General features: G+C 47.6%; 1 protein-coding gene across 2 annotated transcripts in view; it reads right to left on the minus strand.

Annotated features, from left to right (window-relative positions):
- Nucleotides 1-556: 556 nt before the first annotated feature.
- The window catches only part of HSD17B12 (hydroxysteroid 17-beta dehydrogenase 12), a 34199-nt gene continuing 15189 nt past the window's right edge, over nucleotides 557-19566 (minus strand). Inside the window, exons 3-11 of one of the 2 annotated variants that reach the window (XM_078859236.1) lie at nucleotides 19192-19267; nucleotides 10797-10907; nucleotides 10101-10165; nucleotides 9581-9625; nucleotides 7022-7056; nucleotides 5666-5747; nucleotides 4403-4468; nucleotides 3373-3498; nucleotides 557-1743 (exon numbers count right to left, since the gene is read on the minus strand). In XM_078859236.1, coding sequence (XP_078715362.1) covers nucleotides 1639-1743; nucleotides 3373-3498; nucleotides 4403-4468; nucleotides 5666-5747; nucleotides 7022-7056; nucleotides 9581-9625; nucleotides 10101-10165; nucleotides 10797-10907; nucleotides 19192-19267 — 711 coding nt within the window. In that variant the 3' untranslated portion in view covers nucleotides 557-1638. Of the gene's footprint in view, nucleotides 1744-3372; nucleotides 3523-4402; nucleotides 4469-5665; nucleotides 5748-7021; nucleotides 7057-9580; nucleotides 9626-10100; nucleotides 10166-10796; nucleotides 10908-19191; nucleotides 19268-19566 lie in introns of both variants that reach the window. The other variant, XM_078859235.1, reaches the window with a different exon arrangement.

Here is a 19566-nt window from a genome sequence, read left to right on the forward strand (position 1 = left end):
GGATTCATATTCTTGGTTCTTTTGGTAAAGTCAAGTAGAAGGGAAACAATAAAATAAAAAAAAACAATAAAATTCTCACGACACGGCAAGCTAATTTTCTTGCTGTGTTTTTCACACCTGATGACGATTGCTTGTGTTGCCGTTCAAACGTCGTGAGAATTGTATTGTTTAATATTTTTATTATTTTATTGTTTCCCTTCTACGTGACTTTACCGAAAGAACCAAGAATAAAAAGAGCATGTTGTGTTTGCATGTTCACCACAAGTACTGTACTGTTGTGTGGGGTTAATGCAGTGACTTGATTACTTGCAAAATGTTCCTATTTGGTGTTTGAACATCTTAACACAACACCTGTTTTAATGCCACAAAGGGTAAAACATATTCTTATGTTTAAATTCTTCAAATGCGTTTCCTTCCTCGGTGTCTGCAATGTTGACGATTTGCTGTAACTTATTTTATTTTCCCCAACAAGGTCCACCCCCCCCCCAACAGGCCATGCTTGCAAATCAGCTTCGAGGCTCAATTGTTTCTCACCCACGTAAAACAAATCGACTCATTTCAATCCAGGTTCTTTTAATTCCCCCTCGACTCTGCACCGGCTGCACAAAACAAACCGACGAAGCCTTCCTTTTACCGCCGCCAATCACCGCATCCGGCACACACACACAAACTAAACGCGACTTTATAGTTTCCTCCAGCGACACCTGCTGTCACACGCGCCGCACGACTCGGAACCATTCCCCGAGCTTGTCCAAGTGCACAACCCTGCGGAAGCCGCAACCCCAAAGTTTAAACGCTCGACAACACGCAAAAGTTCGCCTCCCCTGACACAAGACACTTGCGCCGCTTAAATTAAACCAGATTTTTAGTTTTACGTTTCAGTCTCACGAACGGCTAGCCCACTATTGTAAGCCATCCAAGCAGCGGTTATCCCACGTTGCCCTTAACCAAAGCTGCGATTAAACTATGGTGGTAACGCAACGCTAGAGTTCTCACTACAGAAGCAATTTCACAGTGAGGTGAATTAACCAGTTGATTAATAGTGCAATGCAGCTCAAATGTTTAGCTTTAAAACCAACACCACAATTAGCATAAACCAAAGCCCCAAAACAGAAGACAAACTCCTATTCACCCAAGGTAGCCTTGCAGATTATAAGGGGCAAGTGCTATGACTGACTACCTGTTCTAATACAACACACGTAAACGCAAGCGCACACACATAGCGGCGCAAATCAAGCATGCGACAGAAGCACCTAACTCATTCACACGTGCCCAGCGCTGTCGCTCCTAGGAATGTAACTATTCACCGAACTACATTCATGCCAAGAAACGTCAAGATTGGAGGGGTCGCGATTCCATCAAATAATCAATTGTTTTTGTCTTGCTTGTACCATCTCATCCTTACTGCATAGTTTATTGTTTACTGTCGGTGTATGCCCGTCTTTGTCTACTCCGCATTCCGTCGTTGGATTACCCTCGAAAGAAAAAACGTTTGAAGGAGAAACTAAACGATAATCAACTCCTTCACGCACAAGTCGACGCTCGCACTTTTGAACACAAGTCGCTATGAAGCGGCAGGAAGAGGGGTGACGTGCGTGCGTGTGCAGGACGAGTTGGGCTGCTAGCCCGTGGTGATGATCACTTCTTCCCCTTTTTCTTGAGGTAGCGAACGCGTATGCCCTTGTTCAGTTTGAGTATCATCTTCATAGCCAGACACGTGGGCACCATGGTAGACAGCCAAGCCTGGGAAGAGACACCGCGGCCAGAAATCGTCAGCTTGTTCACCACACTCATCACCTCCTCACAAATCAAACCAAACTATTTTTTACGAAACAATATTTTTTATTTTACCTGGTAAGGTCCACTGAGGTGGATAGCTCTTTTACAGAAGCGACCTGGTCGCAGATGATAGCTCAACGAATTGGCTTATCGTGTGGAAATGTATAGCAGCCAAATACTTAAAACGTAATCATAATTCTAAAATGTGGAAAGAAAAACTGGAGGACCCGGAGACAAATCCACACGACCACGGGGAGAGAGACGTGGAAAACTACAAATATACAGCAGGCGTCACAGGGTTGGGATCGAAACCACGACCTCCTGCATACCAGGCGAGGTAGTTAACATCTCGCCACCTCATCACAATCATCACGATAATCGGTCAATGACCACATTACGATCACCAACATCAGTCGCCTGCGTCATGACAAACGTCGATGCCAAACACACGTCGACGTTGCTGCGGTCAACGGACATCGTCACAATCGTAGACGTCAGTCACCGTCCACATCGCGTCTGCCAACCTCATCGGAATCGTCGTCGTTGGTGACACCCATGTGACTTGCGTCAAATGTAAAAAATTACATGCGCATTGTTCAAGAACAGCAAAGATGTGAAAGTAGGAATTCATGATATCCGTGAATTAAGGCTGAACATTAGTACTACTGTACAACTTAACACGTTAAATCAGTTGCGATTCGTAATTAAATTTTGGGTTAGGCCACGTAATTATCTCTGAAAATGTTGTGTCCTAAAGACTTTCCACCACCCGACACAGCCAAACAAATGAAATTCACACGCGAGCGTGCGTTTAACGACGCTCCAATTATTATCGTTGCAGCTCACTCATCGTTAAGTCCAAGAATATTCTCAAGACCAAATTTAGCGATCGAGATACGACGTTTCAGATACGACGTTTCGTTACAAACATCATCAGGGCGAAATCCAGGAAGTCGGAATAAAAGTGTAGAAAGTTTTCCGTGTTCTATTGCTCTGTGTAACAGCGAATGGCTTGACGACGACTAAAGAGATGGGTGCCAGACAGAAGTGCACTGCTTGAGCGTATTGGCACAAGACAGGAATGTGCAAACAAATGACGAAATCTTCTTGGTTCTTTCGGTAAAGTCACGTAAAAGGGAAATAATACAAATAAAACATAATAAAATAAAATTCCCACGACGTTTCGGCCACAACGCCGAAACGTCGGACGCTGTCTTTCCGACAGCCCTGTTCTTCACCTGAGGACGGCTGCTTGCTTTGTGGCCGAAACGTCGTGAGAATTTTATTGTTATTATTTTATTATTTCCCTTCTACGTGACTTTGCCGAAAGAACCAAGAAGATGAATCCCTGCCACCACGAAAGCTTTAAATCGAAAAATGACGAAATGTGAAGTGGACACCTACAGGCTATCTGCTCATGGATCGTGACGACGATGATGATGACGATTGCCGTCATCTATTTGCGCGTAACCTAATTAAATAATCGGCAATTAACTACTTCCATGGACAAGCGAGTGATGGAAAGCATCACAAAACCCACGCCTAAATGCACACGATTGTTTGTCCCGATTTGTACGCCGCCGCCGCGCTCACTTGCAGCGCGTGAGGCAGATATCCGTAGGTGCGGCTCTGCCGTCCCACGGTGGCCAGCGCGGAACACGCAAACGTCTCCGCCTCCGGTACGGTCAGCGTCGCCCGCTGGATCCTGGACATGTTACTCTTGACGTAGAACGGGAGCACGCTCTGTGTTCCGCACGGCCACAACAACAACAACGTTAACAACTGGACAACAACAACGACACGCCTGCAACAAGACACTGCCGGGCAGAGGTGACCGGATTAGCTCAGATCAGAACGACGAGCTGGCGGCGATGAGGTCCTGGGTTCAAATCCAGGTAGCCGCCATTGACTAAATCCAATTCTCAAGCGGAGCGAGTTGATGGTTTGAACCCAGTCAGCGATGACTGCATCCAACTAAACATCGTGTTAAATTTGGTTCTGCTCTTAAATTGGCTAAATTCCAGCCCTGGGAATTAAACATTGTTTTGACTGAACATTTGTTGTCAGTCGCCAATGTACGTACGTATGTTGAACTTCTTTCGCACCAGACGTAGCCAACCACGCTCATCGGAAGTGCTCGACCGCCCAAACACCATCACACACTGTTATTGACTTTGTTATTAACATTAACCCGCTACACACGGACACGTGCAGTCCTCTCTGTCAACCTACTGCTGGCTTGAGGACCTCCCCACGTTACATGCGTCGTCGGGGTTACACGACCCATACTTCGGCACGCTGGCGAATGCGGGTTGGCGAAGGCGTGGGAGCGTACAGGTACAGCGCAGCAACGGATGTTGCTTCGCTGCCGTCTGCTGCCCAAAAGTGAAGCCCCACAGAGCCCGACGAAAAAACTATCGTACATCGAAGTTCCCATTCAAGCACCATTCACGCTCAATCATTCTTAGCTTCCGAGATCTGACAAGAACGTATCGAGTGATACGGTCATCGACTCTGCAAGGAAGTTATCCGATGACAGACGAATGCCGTTTGTACGAAAAAAGCTGGCATGACACTACTGGTGCCAAGCTGCAGGGCCAGATGTGGGAAGACGCGCACACACCTGGACGATGATGCCCTTGGACTGGTACTCGGTGTTGAGGCACCGAGAGAAAAAATCCACGAACACCTAGAAGGGAGAAGAGGTTGTAGACGGAGACGTCACCACACCAATGCGGCAACTCTCATCATCATCATCACCACCAATAAAGACTGTTGGGGCAAGTGCTGTTAGGGAGTAGTACCTATGAAGGCCGGCATGGCACACGAAGGGGTGGGTAGCCGGCACCACGCCCGGCCGCCTTTGTCTCCCTAGTGGCGATGTTTATACACCGCACCAGGTACTCATTTAAGGCTAAGTCGCCCGCACCTCCGATTAGCTCGGTTGGCTACGTATGGTGCGAAAGAAATTCAACACACATACATACGACCTAGGGGATGCCCAGAACCAGTTCAGATAATCATCACTGGTGTTGGCCATGAGCGGGAATCAAACTCGGGCCGCCAGTTTTCGTAGCATAGTGCTATCCGCTACGCCACCGCTTCCCACATCATCATCACCACCACCGCCACCACCACATTCACACAACCAATCACAGTACAAAAAGTCCATGTGACCTCAAGCCGAGCGCACGTTTTCTAAAACGTTCAGTTCTTTCAAAGAAAAACATCCAGAATAAAAAATGTAAACAGCATCCACAACAAAATGTGGCACGAAAGCCAGAAACCTTCCAGCCTCTAGAAAGGGGAATGCATTTACAGACAAGAGCAAAGCCCACTTGGATAGTGACTAAATGTGTGAATCCTATTCCCAACTCGATGCAAACAGGACATACAAAACACAAACTAATAAGGAGAGCCCACTGAGAGAAACCTAGGGTGCCAACAAATATTGTACGGTTTAAATATCTCGATGAAGATTGTAAAGTTATAAAAAAATCAACAAAGATTGTTTAAAAGGGTCTCATTACCGACAAGAATTAATCAAACAAATGTACATCCAATGCTCGCTGAAGACCTCACCATTCCACGTCGGTCCTGAGGGTTGTTTGACCACACTTCACCACGATAATCATAGCGGGTTGGTGCCAAGCAAAGGCTTGTCGTCATGGGTGTAAATATAGGACGACAAACTAAACCCAAAAACCTAAAGTGTAAGTGCGTGCTAAAATTTACACTTTTCTTATTGCGTTTAGTTTCTTGTCCTTCCCCCCCCGCACCTCCGACGAGCGCGGCTGGCGACACAACGTACGTACACACATACACATACACACAGCGCATGAAGACACACGCCACATGGAAAAGCGCAGCAAAAGTCGCCTCTCACCTTGGTGGCGGAGTAGAGAGAGAGGAGAGGCACGGGGTACAGGGCAGACCCCGACGAGATGTTGATGATTACGCCGCCCTTCCTGCAAAGGGCAGGCACAGAGGGAGGTCACCGGGTGAGGGCTTCTCCCCCAAGGTAGGGGAGACGTTTTGGGTGTCGCGTGACCACGTTTCACCACGCTTGCCAGTGGTGGTTGAAGGCGGCACGTGTCTGGCACTGGTTTCAGTTCCTCGGCACCCCCCCCCCCCTTCACTCGCCACTGGCATTAGCTGTGGTTCGGAATCAAACTGATGACTGCTGCCACACTGGTTATCTTGGTTTGTGTTGCTTGCCACCATGCAAGTTCCGTTTTCCAAAAGCGTGCCAACTTGCGTTGCGCAGTTGTGTACCACGAACAAATGTCCAGTTGCCGAGTGGACTCGTTGTAGATGACCTTTGTTTTGCTCATTTATCTTGAGCTCCCACTTTGCAGCCTTCTCCGTTAAGTTTTTCCATCATTTCCTGAAGGTCATTTTAACCGATTTTATGACAAAGTCATCAAAGGATCTCAGAGACAGTGAACATTAGCACTCTGTGCCACGATTTCCCATGTTTTCATTTATCAATGCAGCGACGTCCCTCGGGCGCTCTAGGGTGGAAGAGTTGACCGTAACTTCAAAGTAATATACAGTAAAACCTTGGATTGCGAGCATAATTCGTTCCGGAATCGTGTTTGTAATCCAAAGCACACGTGTATCAAAGCACTCGTATATCAGTTGTGATCACGTGACGCTCGGCAGACAAAGCGTAATACGTACGACTCGTATTGCAAGACCTCGCTCGTTCATCAAATAAATATTTATTTTAAAAATTTGCTCGTCTTGCAAAACACTCGCAGACCAAGTTACTCGCAATCCAAGGTTTTACTGTATATCTATATATTTTCTCAATACTGAAGCTTCACAATCATGTCAGACGGCTCAAGGGGAGACGCGCAAGGTAAGTTTATCGACAAGATAACAGCCACTTGGTTGTTTTCCACTGCATACTCTTTTCAGTGCAGGACAGAGCTGAAGTGTCCAAGAGAGCTCCCGGGTTTTATCTTCCCAGAATTTGCAAGTTGGCGACAAGAACCTGATACAGCCCGAGCTGGACTGGCGCTCGCGTTTGGCGCGTGTGGGGGGTGCCATCACGCCGCCACCGACGACGCTTCAAGACAAAACCTCGCCAGCAGCAGCAGCAGCACGGTGCTCTGCCGCCCAACTTCACCACGCGCTTGTCGAGCGCGCGAGCAGCGCGAGGCTACTCCAGGGCAGAAATGACCGCACGCAGCAGCGAGGCCAGGAGGAAGCGTGCGCGTGCGTGTGGTTGACTCACCGCTCCAGCATTCCCGGCAGGACGATCTGAGTCATCTGGTGAGTAACAATGAGAGCACTTGTGGGTAACTCCAGTTACAACAGCGCTGACACACGGCCAAATTGAAAAATCTCAAAAGCCTTGAGAGCGTGTGTGTGTGCGCGGTGTGTTATTCATGCGCTGCTTTACGCTCAAAATCCTCTTTTGGTGAATCACCCGATCCACGACGTCATTACAATGCACGGCGGCGATGTAAGCAAGGTTGTTTAACTGCCGGCATAACTCCAGTGAAGGAGACTCTCTGGTTGAAGCCGATGGGGGAACGGGAGTGGCGTTAAAACGACGCACGTTGTTCGAGGAATTTAGAAACCTTTCTTTCAGAATCTACCGCTGGATGAAGATCCCCCCACGCCGCCGTGGTAAGTGCCAAGTGAGTGAGGGGTGGGGGGGGAACTCGTGACCGATTAAGATATGGCTCTCCACTGATGTTGACCATGGCCGGGAATAGAACTCACATCGCCTAGTTAACAGTGCGGTGCTTTAACCACTGTGCTACCTCTCCATTGCAGGGAGCATACGGTCAAAATTAACTTATCTACTACTACCACATACGGATGTCGATAAGCTTATACAGTATTGTTTAGTTGGGCACTCTGAACAAGTCAGCATGCAATAAAAAAGAAACACCCCTGCTTTATACATGGTCAAAAAGATGCCATATTAATATCGTGTGTCAGCCACATTATGAAAAGCATCGTCTCTGGGACCTCTGCCTAGAAATGGACTTGAACTCTAGCCCCAGGAACCTGAGTTGTACTTGTAGTACAACAAACACACATCAGATTAATAAGGCATCTAATGCTAATTATTTTCCGCAATCCTCAATAACATCTCACTGAGATATTCGGCCAATTTCTCTTTGGCTTCGAGTGGGAAGAAAACTTAGAATCCATCAAAAACCCACAGATACGCGGAGGGGTTAACGCTCAGCAGGGCCATCCCTCGGACAACTCACAGCTTCACAACACCCACAACACGTGGTGGTCACCCATCCAAGTACTAACAAGACTCCACGCTGCTTAGCTTCTGAGAGTAGACAAGATTTGGAGCATTCAGGGTGATAGGCATGGCGAAATGGTCGGAGTGTGATGCGTGGTTAATTCTTCATGGGCGTAAGTCATCGAAATGTGACCACATCTCAAGACTTTCACAGGGGAGACGACAAATCGCAGCGGCAGTAAATTTGAGAATGAGACGACCTCCAAGCGCCAACTGGGACTTGTTGTGGTTGCAGATTTATCAATTTTATTTTACCAGGACAAGCCCACTGAGCTATCAGCTCGTCTTCAGAAGCTATGAAGCGGCTTATCAAGTGGAAATATATAATAATTCTAATTTATAATGTGCATTCTCCATCCTATGATCCAAATTCACAATGCATGGAAAGGCAGGAAACAAAAACAGAACCAGGGGAACCGACCAAACTAAAGAGGGAAGGCCACTTTAAAGAGATGGCTTTTCAAAGAAGATTTAAATACATCTCCCGACTCTGATTTCCTGATTTCAAGTGGCAAAGCGTTCCGCATCTTGGGTGCCAGGCTAACAAAAGCTCGATCACCAAAAGAGCACAACCTCGACCGGGGAGTGCTGAGCAGTTGCAGATCAGAAGATCTTAAGGACCTTGATTTGAATATATAAATGTATTAGGTCCGTGCAAGTAATGCGAGGCGAGCCCTTTTAAAGCCAGAAAGGTCAATAGCAGTATCTTAAAATTCATCCGGAATTTGACCGGTAGCCAATGAAGAAACGCGTCTTTCTAAACGTGGCGGGAAAAACCAGAGGACCCTGAGACCACAGAAAGAGCATGCAAATTCTAAATATACAGGCATTAGGGGGTCGGGATCGAACCCACAACCTCTTGCATGCCAGGCAATGGAAATAAAATGTCGCCACATCGGCGCCCTTGACCAGGGAGATTTCCAGAGTGGAGGTTGGTGCATTACCGTTACACCGTACCAATGGCTCACGGGAGCATCGGTAAGCATTATCACGCAAAACTCCAGTCCTCACAGCCCACCACGGTATGTCTTTCACGTCTACCGATTTAGGTCTGTTAAAATAGAAATGTAAGCAATTACAACCCTGCACACGGCTACCGATTGCAAAGTGAGCTCCACGTGACGTCGAGCACCGATCCGAATTAAAATTGAGTTCTCGTAAGTGTGTGCACACAACGTGTGTTGCACGTGACATGCAGAGCAATCGTTCAACGTTTGAAAAATACGCAAATGTAAATTGTACATGTAAACGCGTCCCCAGGTGACGGCGTGCATTTATAAAACGGTTAGTAAAACTTGATAACTCATTAAACCGTTTGTAACTTTTGTGTAATTGTAACCTGTTGCCATCGTGAAATATACTGCTTGAAATTGGGTCCATCATTTGGAACACCCTGTAATATACTACGATATCACAGAATGCAAGCTATTATGTCCAGCCGCCACTAGATGTCCCAGTTTCACCTCTTAAACCACCGAGGGTGGAGCAAGGAGGCCTGTGCGTGACAGAGGTCCAACTCACCTTCAGTACAGACAAGATATTCACGTTCAGTATGTTCTTTATCATCTGCAGGACAACACGGAGGAATTAGGATGAGCGCAAGTGCGTCAAAACAACTACAGCCGTACACACAAAACAAATGCGTGTTTATTTCATGTAACAGTGCTTTGCTGGCGATTAGGTAACCCGATTAGGCATACAATCGTGATCATAAACAGCATCATCGTTATCAGCAGCATCATCATCTACAACATCGTGCACTTTTAAATCAAGATTGAAAACGAATTTATTTAAAACTGCTTCTCTCGTGTTGGGTTTGTTGTCCTTCGCCTGCACACCTCCGATTAGCAGGGTTGGCTACGTCCCGTGCCAAACAAGTTGAACATACGTACATCGTCATTCATTGCCCATCCTGTGCTGCATAGAGGCCTCCCCATGCTATCGCTATCCCTCGTGCTGTGCTGTACTATTCACGAAATGAATACATCGATGAATATCTACGAGTTGATTGACTCCGTATTCCAGCCGTTGAGTAACTTACATCGTCCAGATTGGGGATGTCCAAGTAGTACTCAGGGTAGGTGTAGGAGATCCCCACATTGTTCACTGAGGAGCAAGCATCACACAACAGACCAGTACCATGATCAGAAATGATGTATCAACATGGAAGGGCCATTACCCAGAACGATGCCCATCTATATATATAAAAGGGAAATTTGTGAATATGTGTGTCTGTTCGAAATGTTTAGCATACTTCCCGACATGCAACAAACTTGAAATTTGGCACGTGGGTAACTTCCAGGCCGTACACAATGCAAAAAGTATAAAAATAGACTTTGTAATTTTTTTTTGGGGGGGGGGCGCAATAATGGATATATTTTGCATGGCAAATGAGCGGTGACGTCACATCTGTGACGTCACCCGCATGCGGCAGCGTCACGCAGTGTGCCTGCTGACGTCACACACCCCCCCAACCCTCCGCGTAGGCCGTGTATTCATCCAAGACAAGAATCCAAGTCTCGGACGAAGCCGGGTAGTAAAGCTAGTTATATATATTTTAAGGCAGTGTTCTCAATGAATGTGTTGAGTGTTGTTTTCTTCCTAAAAACAGACACCGATTGCGCCTTTCTTTTGCCAACTTTCCAACCTGGTCGATCCTTTCAGTATCGACGAGAGCCGCCTACATAGAGAGGGGTTTGCGAGCGGTGCAACCTCTTGGGGCAGCAGAGACTCTCACCCAGAACCCCGACGGGCAGGTCTCGGAGCGCGGCCAGCACCTTGGGGTAGATCTCCTCGCTCGCGGTGAAGTCCACCGCCACGGTCTTCGTCTCCACCTTGAATCTCTCGCCTGCGCGGTAAACGCCGTTACTCGACCACAAACGCTTTGGGAGCCACACTCGTTGAACATTTAACGCGTGCCTTTGTAAAGTCTTCCGTCCCTCAACAATTTTATCCCGATTGTGCTCTAACCTGAAATACACGGGTGCAATTAATACGTCACGTCACGAGACTAAGTAGACATTCGTAGCCTGTGGAAGCAGATGTCGGAGCTACCTCTGAGATTGCGTAAGGTAAACCCTGTTCCACACAGTTGGAAGCAGCACTTCCCCACATGTCCCCGCCACCGACAACAACGTTCAGTGAAACCAACATGCTTCATTCCTACGGCAGGAATTTAGCCAATTTACGAGCAGAACCACATTTTAAACACGATGTTTATTTGCGGTGGCCGGGCTCACACCGTCAACTCACTACACTTGAGGTTCTGGTTTAAGAGCAGGCGAGTGAGCTGCATGGATTCGAACCCAGGATCTCGGCAGCGCCAGCTCAGTGCTGCGACCTCTGAGCCGACAGGCGCCTTTATATTCAGTGCTTGTTACTGCTCACAAGGTTAACCTTGGCTGGTTTGGCTTACCTGCATTAATGCGTCATGATAAAATTACATACCTAAGTGGATAAACTTGCATATGATATTCTGTGCGTGTATAAAGACAGATGGCCTTAGTTTATAATGAGGTATGCACTCATTGAAAGCAGGAGTCTCAGTTTCAAGGAAGATTTAGTTGTTAAATACAGTTGAAATCAAATGTACAAAATATTTATCGTATAAAAATATTTTAGATTATAAATATTAATATTTTAAATTAGTATATCTATCTTCCCGTCTCACATGCCCAGTTGCGGTTACAGCACAAACCAAAATAACATCACTGTTAAAAAATTATCACAGATTGGGAGACAGATTGTGGAGGGGAAAGGTGAGCGGAGAGAGCAATGATGCGGACTAGAGGGGAGAGTTCAGGGGAGTTGGGAGCGCGAGGTGTGAGTCAATAGACGGGTCGGTTGGGTGGGTGAGTGTGTGGGTGGGTGATTAGAAGGACAAGCCACTCCGTACATGGTTTGGTGGGTGGGCGATTAAGTGTGTAAGGTGAGTAAGTGGGTGGGTTGGTGCGGTGGTAGGTTGGTGGGTGGGTGAGACATTCAGGGTGTGGGGTTGAGGTGATGAGTGAAGAGTAGAGTGGGAGGGGATAATGGTTGGGATGGCACAGGAGTGGTGGCAAGCAGAGGGCAATGTTGAACGGAGGCATTGGGGTCAGCGAGTCAAGGTGCTTTGGAGGCTTCGTGGTGGCGGTGGTGGCGGTGGCGGCGGGGGGGGGCGGAGCAAGGACAAAGCAAGGGGCGCACGTGTCCATCTCATCAGCGATATGGGCACAAATACAAAATCAAATCAAATCGAATCAGCGGTTTAGCTCGTCGACAATCAAAATTAGCGGGAACGTCCGCGAGGGCCCGTTGCGGTGTTCATGAATTGCTAATGCGGCGGCGCTGGCTCATTGCTATTCGCAGCTTTGTGCAGCACGTGGAACCGGCCGGGCCCGTCGGACGGGGGGAACCCTCGGCGCTGCCATGGCGATGGGCCGGGCATTGTGGGAAACCCCGCGAGGGGCGACTTGCGTCAGCCGCGCTCTCATCTCGTCTCGGCGGCGAGGTGCCACCGCACCGCCGCGTTAATAATAGCTTCGTTATTGTGTCCAATTCACACAATCGCTGCCGTGCGCGCGCGACGCTCCTTGCTTAACGGGCGCGCGCCGCACTAACCTTTAATTTAAAAAGGATTCCTGCGCCGCTGAATAGATCGTGCGCGCGCACACTCGAGAGCGGACGATTTTTTTTATCCACTGCTGGATGACGGAATCCTCACCCCCACCCCCCTCCACCCGCGAGGAGGTGGAGCCCCCTCCGCGTTGCGCAGTTAAAAATATCCTTGTTACCGCCGTGTAACGGTTCGCAGCATGGATTTGGAATCCAGAGGTCGCCGATTCCGATTTGATCTCCTGGCATGGCAGTTGAACAATGGGCGGGTTTCTTGAATCCAACCCGCCTCTGTCCACCCAGCAGCATATAACTTGTAAACGTTGTAGATTTGCTCTCCAACACACCGTTGTGCTGTACTAGTAACGAATCGGTACGTTCTGTTTACGCGACAAAGCTTACCAGTTGGCCGTGTCGGGTGGTGGCGGGTTTAACGACACGTGTATAAATTTACGCGATCCAACCCCCCAAAAAAAACCTCTTGTGGAGCATATAAATGGGTAAACCACGGGTCCATCGGTGGCTGACGCGTAGTGGGTTAAAGTGTGCGTACTGCCAGATCTTCATCTAAGTGCGGCAGAGATTATGCCAACAACCCCTCTCGAGAGGGGCTCTCCTGAGCTCCCTCCAGTGGTTGCTTTTTCTACCAGCTGTAGCCCGCGCAAACAATTGGAGGGCTGAAATTTTACCTCGTTCAATTTCACAATCACGGCCATCACGCGGCGGTCCTCACTTAACGCCGCACGCTGCGGTAACCTTTCATTTCAAAAGGGTTCCCCTGTGCTGTTTAAAGGCACACATGAAGCGTTGGCCATTTTCTGTCCACTGCTAGATGTCAAGACTCCCGTGCAGAAGTCATTGCCTTTTCCTTCCGTGTAATTGTAAAACGCGTAGAATATTACGCTCTCTATTGATTAAAATATTTTATGTTCATTCATTTAGTCATCAATATTCAAGTATTGTACTGCGGCGGATTTAACAAAGAAAATTACATGCAGCTCTAACTGATAGGTGTGTACATAATAATAATACAATAATGTACAGCTTTTCATCAACCCACTGCTGGATGAAGGCCTCAGTCATCTAGGGTTGTTTTTTTTATAACTACACTGATCAGTGCGGGTTGGCGAAGAGAAAGTGGGTCCAAGGACCAGTTCAGATATCACTCGCCACTGCTGTCAGCCATGTCCGGGAATCGAACAAAGGTTGCTGCATCACAGTACAACATGCTAAACACTCTACTATCACTCAACCCCAATAATACAATGTTCTTTTTTTACCAAGAATGCCTCGCACCGAGCCTCAAGACTCATATCCAGGAGGGCCCTGCATTAAGATGTTTGGCCAATCCTAATGATGAGCATTTTGTGTATGGGGGGCAGCAAATGCAGTGACTGCAGAAAATTTGTGCAAAAGAGACGACACTCAAAGGTGAGCACACGCGGGATCTCTGGCTGCCCAGCAGTTTTGGAAATCTCATAAACGTACGCGTTCCGCCAACCTCTGCGCCTCGAAATTGCCAAATCACAGCATTGTGCCATCACACCCTGCTCTTGCAAGATAACAACAATGAGCGTGTGTCATACTGCACTCACAATTAACAAGTGGCTGGCAATTTGTAAACGAACGTCACTCGGCCACCTACTGCGAAAACTTGCCAAAGTCTTGAGACTTTGCTAACTTTTCTTGAGTAAACAAGCGAAATAATAATTAAGAGCATATAGGTGTTCTTGGCTGCACGTATTCCACAACCCCATCACCACGACCTTAATTTGCCTGAATTGCTGTTACTCCAGGGCTCCCTTGAAAACAACTGTCTCAAAGGGATCTTATCTGTTTTAAACAAAGATTGGTCTAGCACTCAATTGAAACTCAAATACCAAATACATAACAAAAATACCTAATTATACTGCACACATTGTGTCATTAACCTGACATTGAGTCACAAGGGTCCCTGTAGAAGACTTGTGTGCTCTCGATATTATAATTATTTGCACACAACTAATGTGTGTGTGTTATTTATTAAGGCAAAGATCCCCCGGGTAGCCTTAACAGGCTGTTGGGGCAAGTGATTTTTGCGAGCACCTATGAAGACCAACATGGCACACGAGGGGGTGAGTGGCCAGCACCACGCCGGGCCGCCTTTGTCTCCCTTGTAGCAATGTTTACACATCGCAATAGGTACCGGTTCAGATAATCGTCACTGGTGTTGGCCATGAGCGGGAATCAAACTCGGGTCGCCAGGTTTGTAGCACAGTGCACTAACCACGACGCTACCTCACCCCCCAAACATACACATGCGCAAATTAAGAAAAATGGTGTTCGTGGGCAAGGCGGCATTGACGATTGTATTACTTTAAAGGACACACCATGATTCCGTGCCAGCAAGATAAAGCTGCGGATGAATTATTGAATAACCGGCATGAAGCTGTGGGGGGGGGGGAGACGGGTGGGAAGAAGTATAATTTGTTTTGGATTAGCAATTAAATACAGCACAATGCATTGCCTGCCAAGAAGGGCATCGGGCAAGCCCAGCTTTCAGGATTAAGGTAGTTTTCAAGGACTCGCTGTACGAACTTGTGCATGTAGAACTGTACGTAGCCGACCGTGCTAATCGGAAGTGCGCCGAGGCACACAGGCCACAAAGGTATGTTGGGAGAGATTTCACGGTGAGGGGGCATTCGGCAAAATATCTCGGCGAACGGATCACACCTGTGCACGCGTTTACACGTCATCTCCGATTAGCACGGTTGGCTACGTGCGGTGCAAAAAAAAGTTGAACGTACATATCCACACACAGGCGTCATCTCCCGGACACTTTGTGCGCAGCTGTGACTAGAATTGAAAAAACAAAGAAAACCAGGAAAGGTATGGAAAACTCGGTAGCTCGTGCGTCGGTCTGCTGTCAATCAGTCGGTCCCCCAGCCTCACCGATTAGATGGGGGGGGGGGAGCGTGATAAGAGTTGCCACGGAGGCACCGCATTTCCCGGCAAAGACGTGCGTCACCGTTTTGGCGGGGGGGGGGGCGTATGTCACCGCCGCGACTGGGGAGAAGATCGCATCTTAGAAAAAATAAAACACTATCTTGGGCAGGCGAGCGGGCAGGCAGGAAGGGCGTGAAGGGGGCCACGGGGTGATGCGGCGAGAGAGACACGTCTGCCTCAAGGCACAGTGTCTCGCTGCGAGGTCGTGGGGAGGAGAAAACGCAAAAGGAATGGTTGGCTAAAGCTAGGTTCAATGCGAGACAGATGGGGAAAGCCGGAAAATCCTAAGAAAAGAAGAGCAAAAACTGTGCGTGTGTTGTTATAATATGGTCGGGAGAGAACAAGTATCCATTACAAATCCGAAACTAATAAGGAAACAAAGATGTACGCATGTGTGTGTGCATATATATGGGGAGCGGTAGTGTAGCGTTAGTGCGCTGCGCTACGTACCTGGCGGCCCGAGTTCGATTTCCGCTCTTGGCCAACACCAGTTGCGATAATTATCTGTACTGGACCTGGGCCTCCCCTAGGTCGACTCAACCTGAAATGAGTACCTGGTGCGGTGTGTAAAACATCACCACTAGAGAGACAAAGATGGCTGGGCATTGTGCTGGCCACCCATCCCCTCTTGTGCCGTTCCAGCCTTCATAGGTGCTCGCTAACAGCACTTGCCGCAACAGTCTGTTAAGGATTCTAGATTTGAAGCTTTCGTGACTGCAAGGAATCATCTTCTTAGGTTTTTTCGGTAAAGTCACGTAGAAAGTAAAATAAAATAAAAAACAAAAATCACGACGTTTCGGAGGCAACACAAGTCTCCGTCATCAGGTGGGACCGTCACAGCCAGATTAGCTGTATCAAGTGATACAGCTAATCTTGATACAGCTAATCTGGCTGTGACGGTCCCACCTGATGACGGAGACTTGTGTTGCCTCCGAAACGTCGTGATTTTTGTTTTTTATTTTATTTTACTTTCTACGTGACTTTACCGAAAAAACCTAAGAAGATGAGTCTGTTAAGGCTATATTGGGGATCTTTGTTACAAATATATACAGGCATCCAAACATTAATGCACAAGAGAATACAGAAATGAATTAGAAAGCTAAAAATAAGCAAGTCGTGGGTAAAAATACAGAAACGGGCCGAAGAATCTTCACGTGATGTCGTGCAGCTATTTATGGAAACTCCTTCAGAAAAGCTCCTTACCTTTGTGGCCCGATTACAGAAATAGCACAAGTCAAAAAGGCAGGACATAATCCCCACAAAACAAATATGTTCTAAATGCAACAGCGAAGGACGGGCGATTTTTTTTTTTGGCGCGAGATCTGTGTGCGCGTGTGTGCGCTTCAGATTCACGTCTGCCCACGCACGGCTTTAAATAGATGCAGGGTGACTCAAAATAGCGCGCGCCTCCTTTAAGCTGCAAGCAGCGGCGTGTGCACGTGTCACTGCGAGGGAGGGCTGGATGGGCGTGCGTGTGGGTGGGCGCGTGTGTTAGCGTACACGCGCGTTTATCCACGTCTTGAGAAGAGAAAAAAAACGCCTTCTTGTCCACGGCTCATTTTGCCGTTAGACGGAGGGAATCAACGACGCCTGCGATCGTGACCGTCACGCCGCGGTTGTATTTTCCGCAACTGTCCGTGCCACCTCTTTAGAGCGAAAGAGTGTGCGGTGTATTTAAAAATAAGCGACGATGCTAAAAGTCTTGCCACGTCTGCGATGAGATGTCCGCCATCCCTACATTGTGAAAGACACAGGAATGGTGGATGCAAAATAAATGGCGGGGCGGACGCACGATTCAAAATGTCAAGTGCTTTCGAGTACGGCGTTCAGAGATTTCCTCCCCATTCCTCACGATTCCATGACTTGTCATTATTCAGGATCACGGTTTTACTCAAGAAAAAATTGTTTACTTTCAACATGCTAGTGAATGTAATGGCCTCTAGTAGATGGATAGGTCACACATACAACATATATGAATGAAAAAAATTATCGATTGTTACACATGTAATTTGATGCGTGACAGCTTATAAATCAACAATGATGAATCGATGGATCGTTACACCCATACTCTGAAGAATTCCGCTGTGCTCATTTCTGTCAAGTCCAAATTCATGTGGTAACAATTCCCACATTCATGTGACAGGGGACAATTTACATTGTTTACAGAAACGACTGTTTATTTTACACAGTGGTGTATCTTCACAGGGTTATGCTTGACTCATTTTTGCAAGCCTGGTGCCAGGGCCATTCATAGTGGGGGGTGGGGAGCGGGGGGGGGTGCAGGGCCAGGGCCAAATCACGTTGTGTGGGCCCCGGCGCCTTCAAACTAAACCGGAAGTATTACATCTGACACCGTGACATCGAAGCGCAGGGCCCCCCAAAGTGCAGGGCCCGGAACGGTCACCCCAATTCGCCGTGTACCCTAAGGACAGCTTCGCCTGGAGTAGTTGGGAAGACGAAGGTGTTGAGATGAATAAACCCTGAATGCTATTAAAACTCATGACCTTGCAAAACAACAACCGCAAATCTCTTCCAAGTCAGATTAGCTGGCCCTCACAATACACAATTATACACTCGTACATAAGCGCGCACGTAAATTAATGCTTCAATTAAAATGAAGCCTCACGTCTTTCTTAAAATAGCAAAGTCAAATTTGTGCTGAATTGTGCAGGACACAATTTAAGGCGGTGATGAAAATTCAGCGTGATTTTTATTCCAATTTTTTACGGAGGCGAGTCTATATATAAAACTAAAATAAAAACTAAACTTTTTTTATTTTACCAGGCAAGGAACCATAAGCTCTATAGCTTTTTTTTCAGAAGCGACCGGCCACAAATGATAGCTCAAGAAAGCAGCTTATCATTTGGAAATGTGGAGGGAAAAACTGGAGGACCCAAAGATAATTCTACGTGACCAAGGGGAGAGAAAGAGAACATGCAAAGTCCAAATATACAGGCATTGTCAGGGTTGGAATCGAACCCACGACCTCCTGTAGACCAGACAACGTAGTAAACATTTCACCACCGTCGTGCCCCCTCAGCACCACCACCAGCAGTGATTTCACAAAGCGGTACTCATTCATGCCATCGATCCCAGTGGGATGAGGAGTCGATTCCATCTCCAACCAGGACTCCTGCTTGCAAGCCGCACGCTCTAACCCGCGACGTCACTCGTCCAAACGGCAAATCCCTCATTAGTGTTGCCTGGAGAAGGATGGGACAAGCTCCAGTTGTTGTGCATCACTCGCAGTCCACCTTTCCCCGTCAACCAATTGACACCGGCACTTAACACGCCTTATCTCAACTCGCAGAGCGAGCGGCGATATTTGGTTGACGTGGAAAGATCTCGGCTGTGTGTGTGCGTGCGCGCGCCCAAGTGGCACTCATTTTCCATGCCTGGTTTATAGCAACCGCATCCTACGTTCTTGGCAAAAGGATGCACGGATATATTTTAATGCACCCCACAGTGATACACATATATGCGCTGTACTCCTTCTCATAAGCGAATAAGGCGAGCGGTCGCGACGGGATTTGACGGCGTCCGAGCAGACTTACGGATTTCCTGCGCCACTCGTTCCAGCTTCTCCTGGGACCGGCTGATAAGCACGATGGAGAGGCCTTTACGGGCTAGCTGCACACGCACGCACACAGACCCCCACACGTGACGACACACACACATACGAGTGCTGGTGCGCGCTGCATCGGCGGTCTAGTTCCTGTCACTGCGTAAATGCATTTGATATTGCGTAAAATGTGTACTGTATAAGTTGTAGATTAGCACGGTTTACTATGTAATAAGTTTAACATACATACATTTGTTATGTTTGTATGTATGTCATTGCGCGTTTGTTATGTATGTGTTATTTGAAACCCTGGATACCCTTGCAAACAATGGGATGTTATACTTCAAGGGATTTTACAGGGATATTT

The sequence above is a fragment of the Lampetra fluviatilis genome, chromosome 8 (assembly GCF_964198595.1).
Source record: "Lampetra fluviatilis chromosome 8, kcLamFluv1.1, whole genome shotgun sequence".
In the NCBI taxonomy this organism is placed as follows: Eukaryota; Metazoa; Chordata; class Hyperoartia; order Petromyzontiformes; family Petromyzontidae; genus Lampetra; species Lampetra fluviatilis.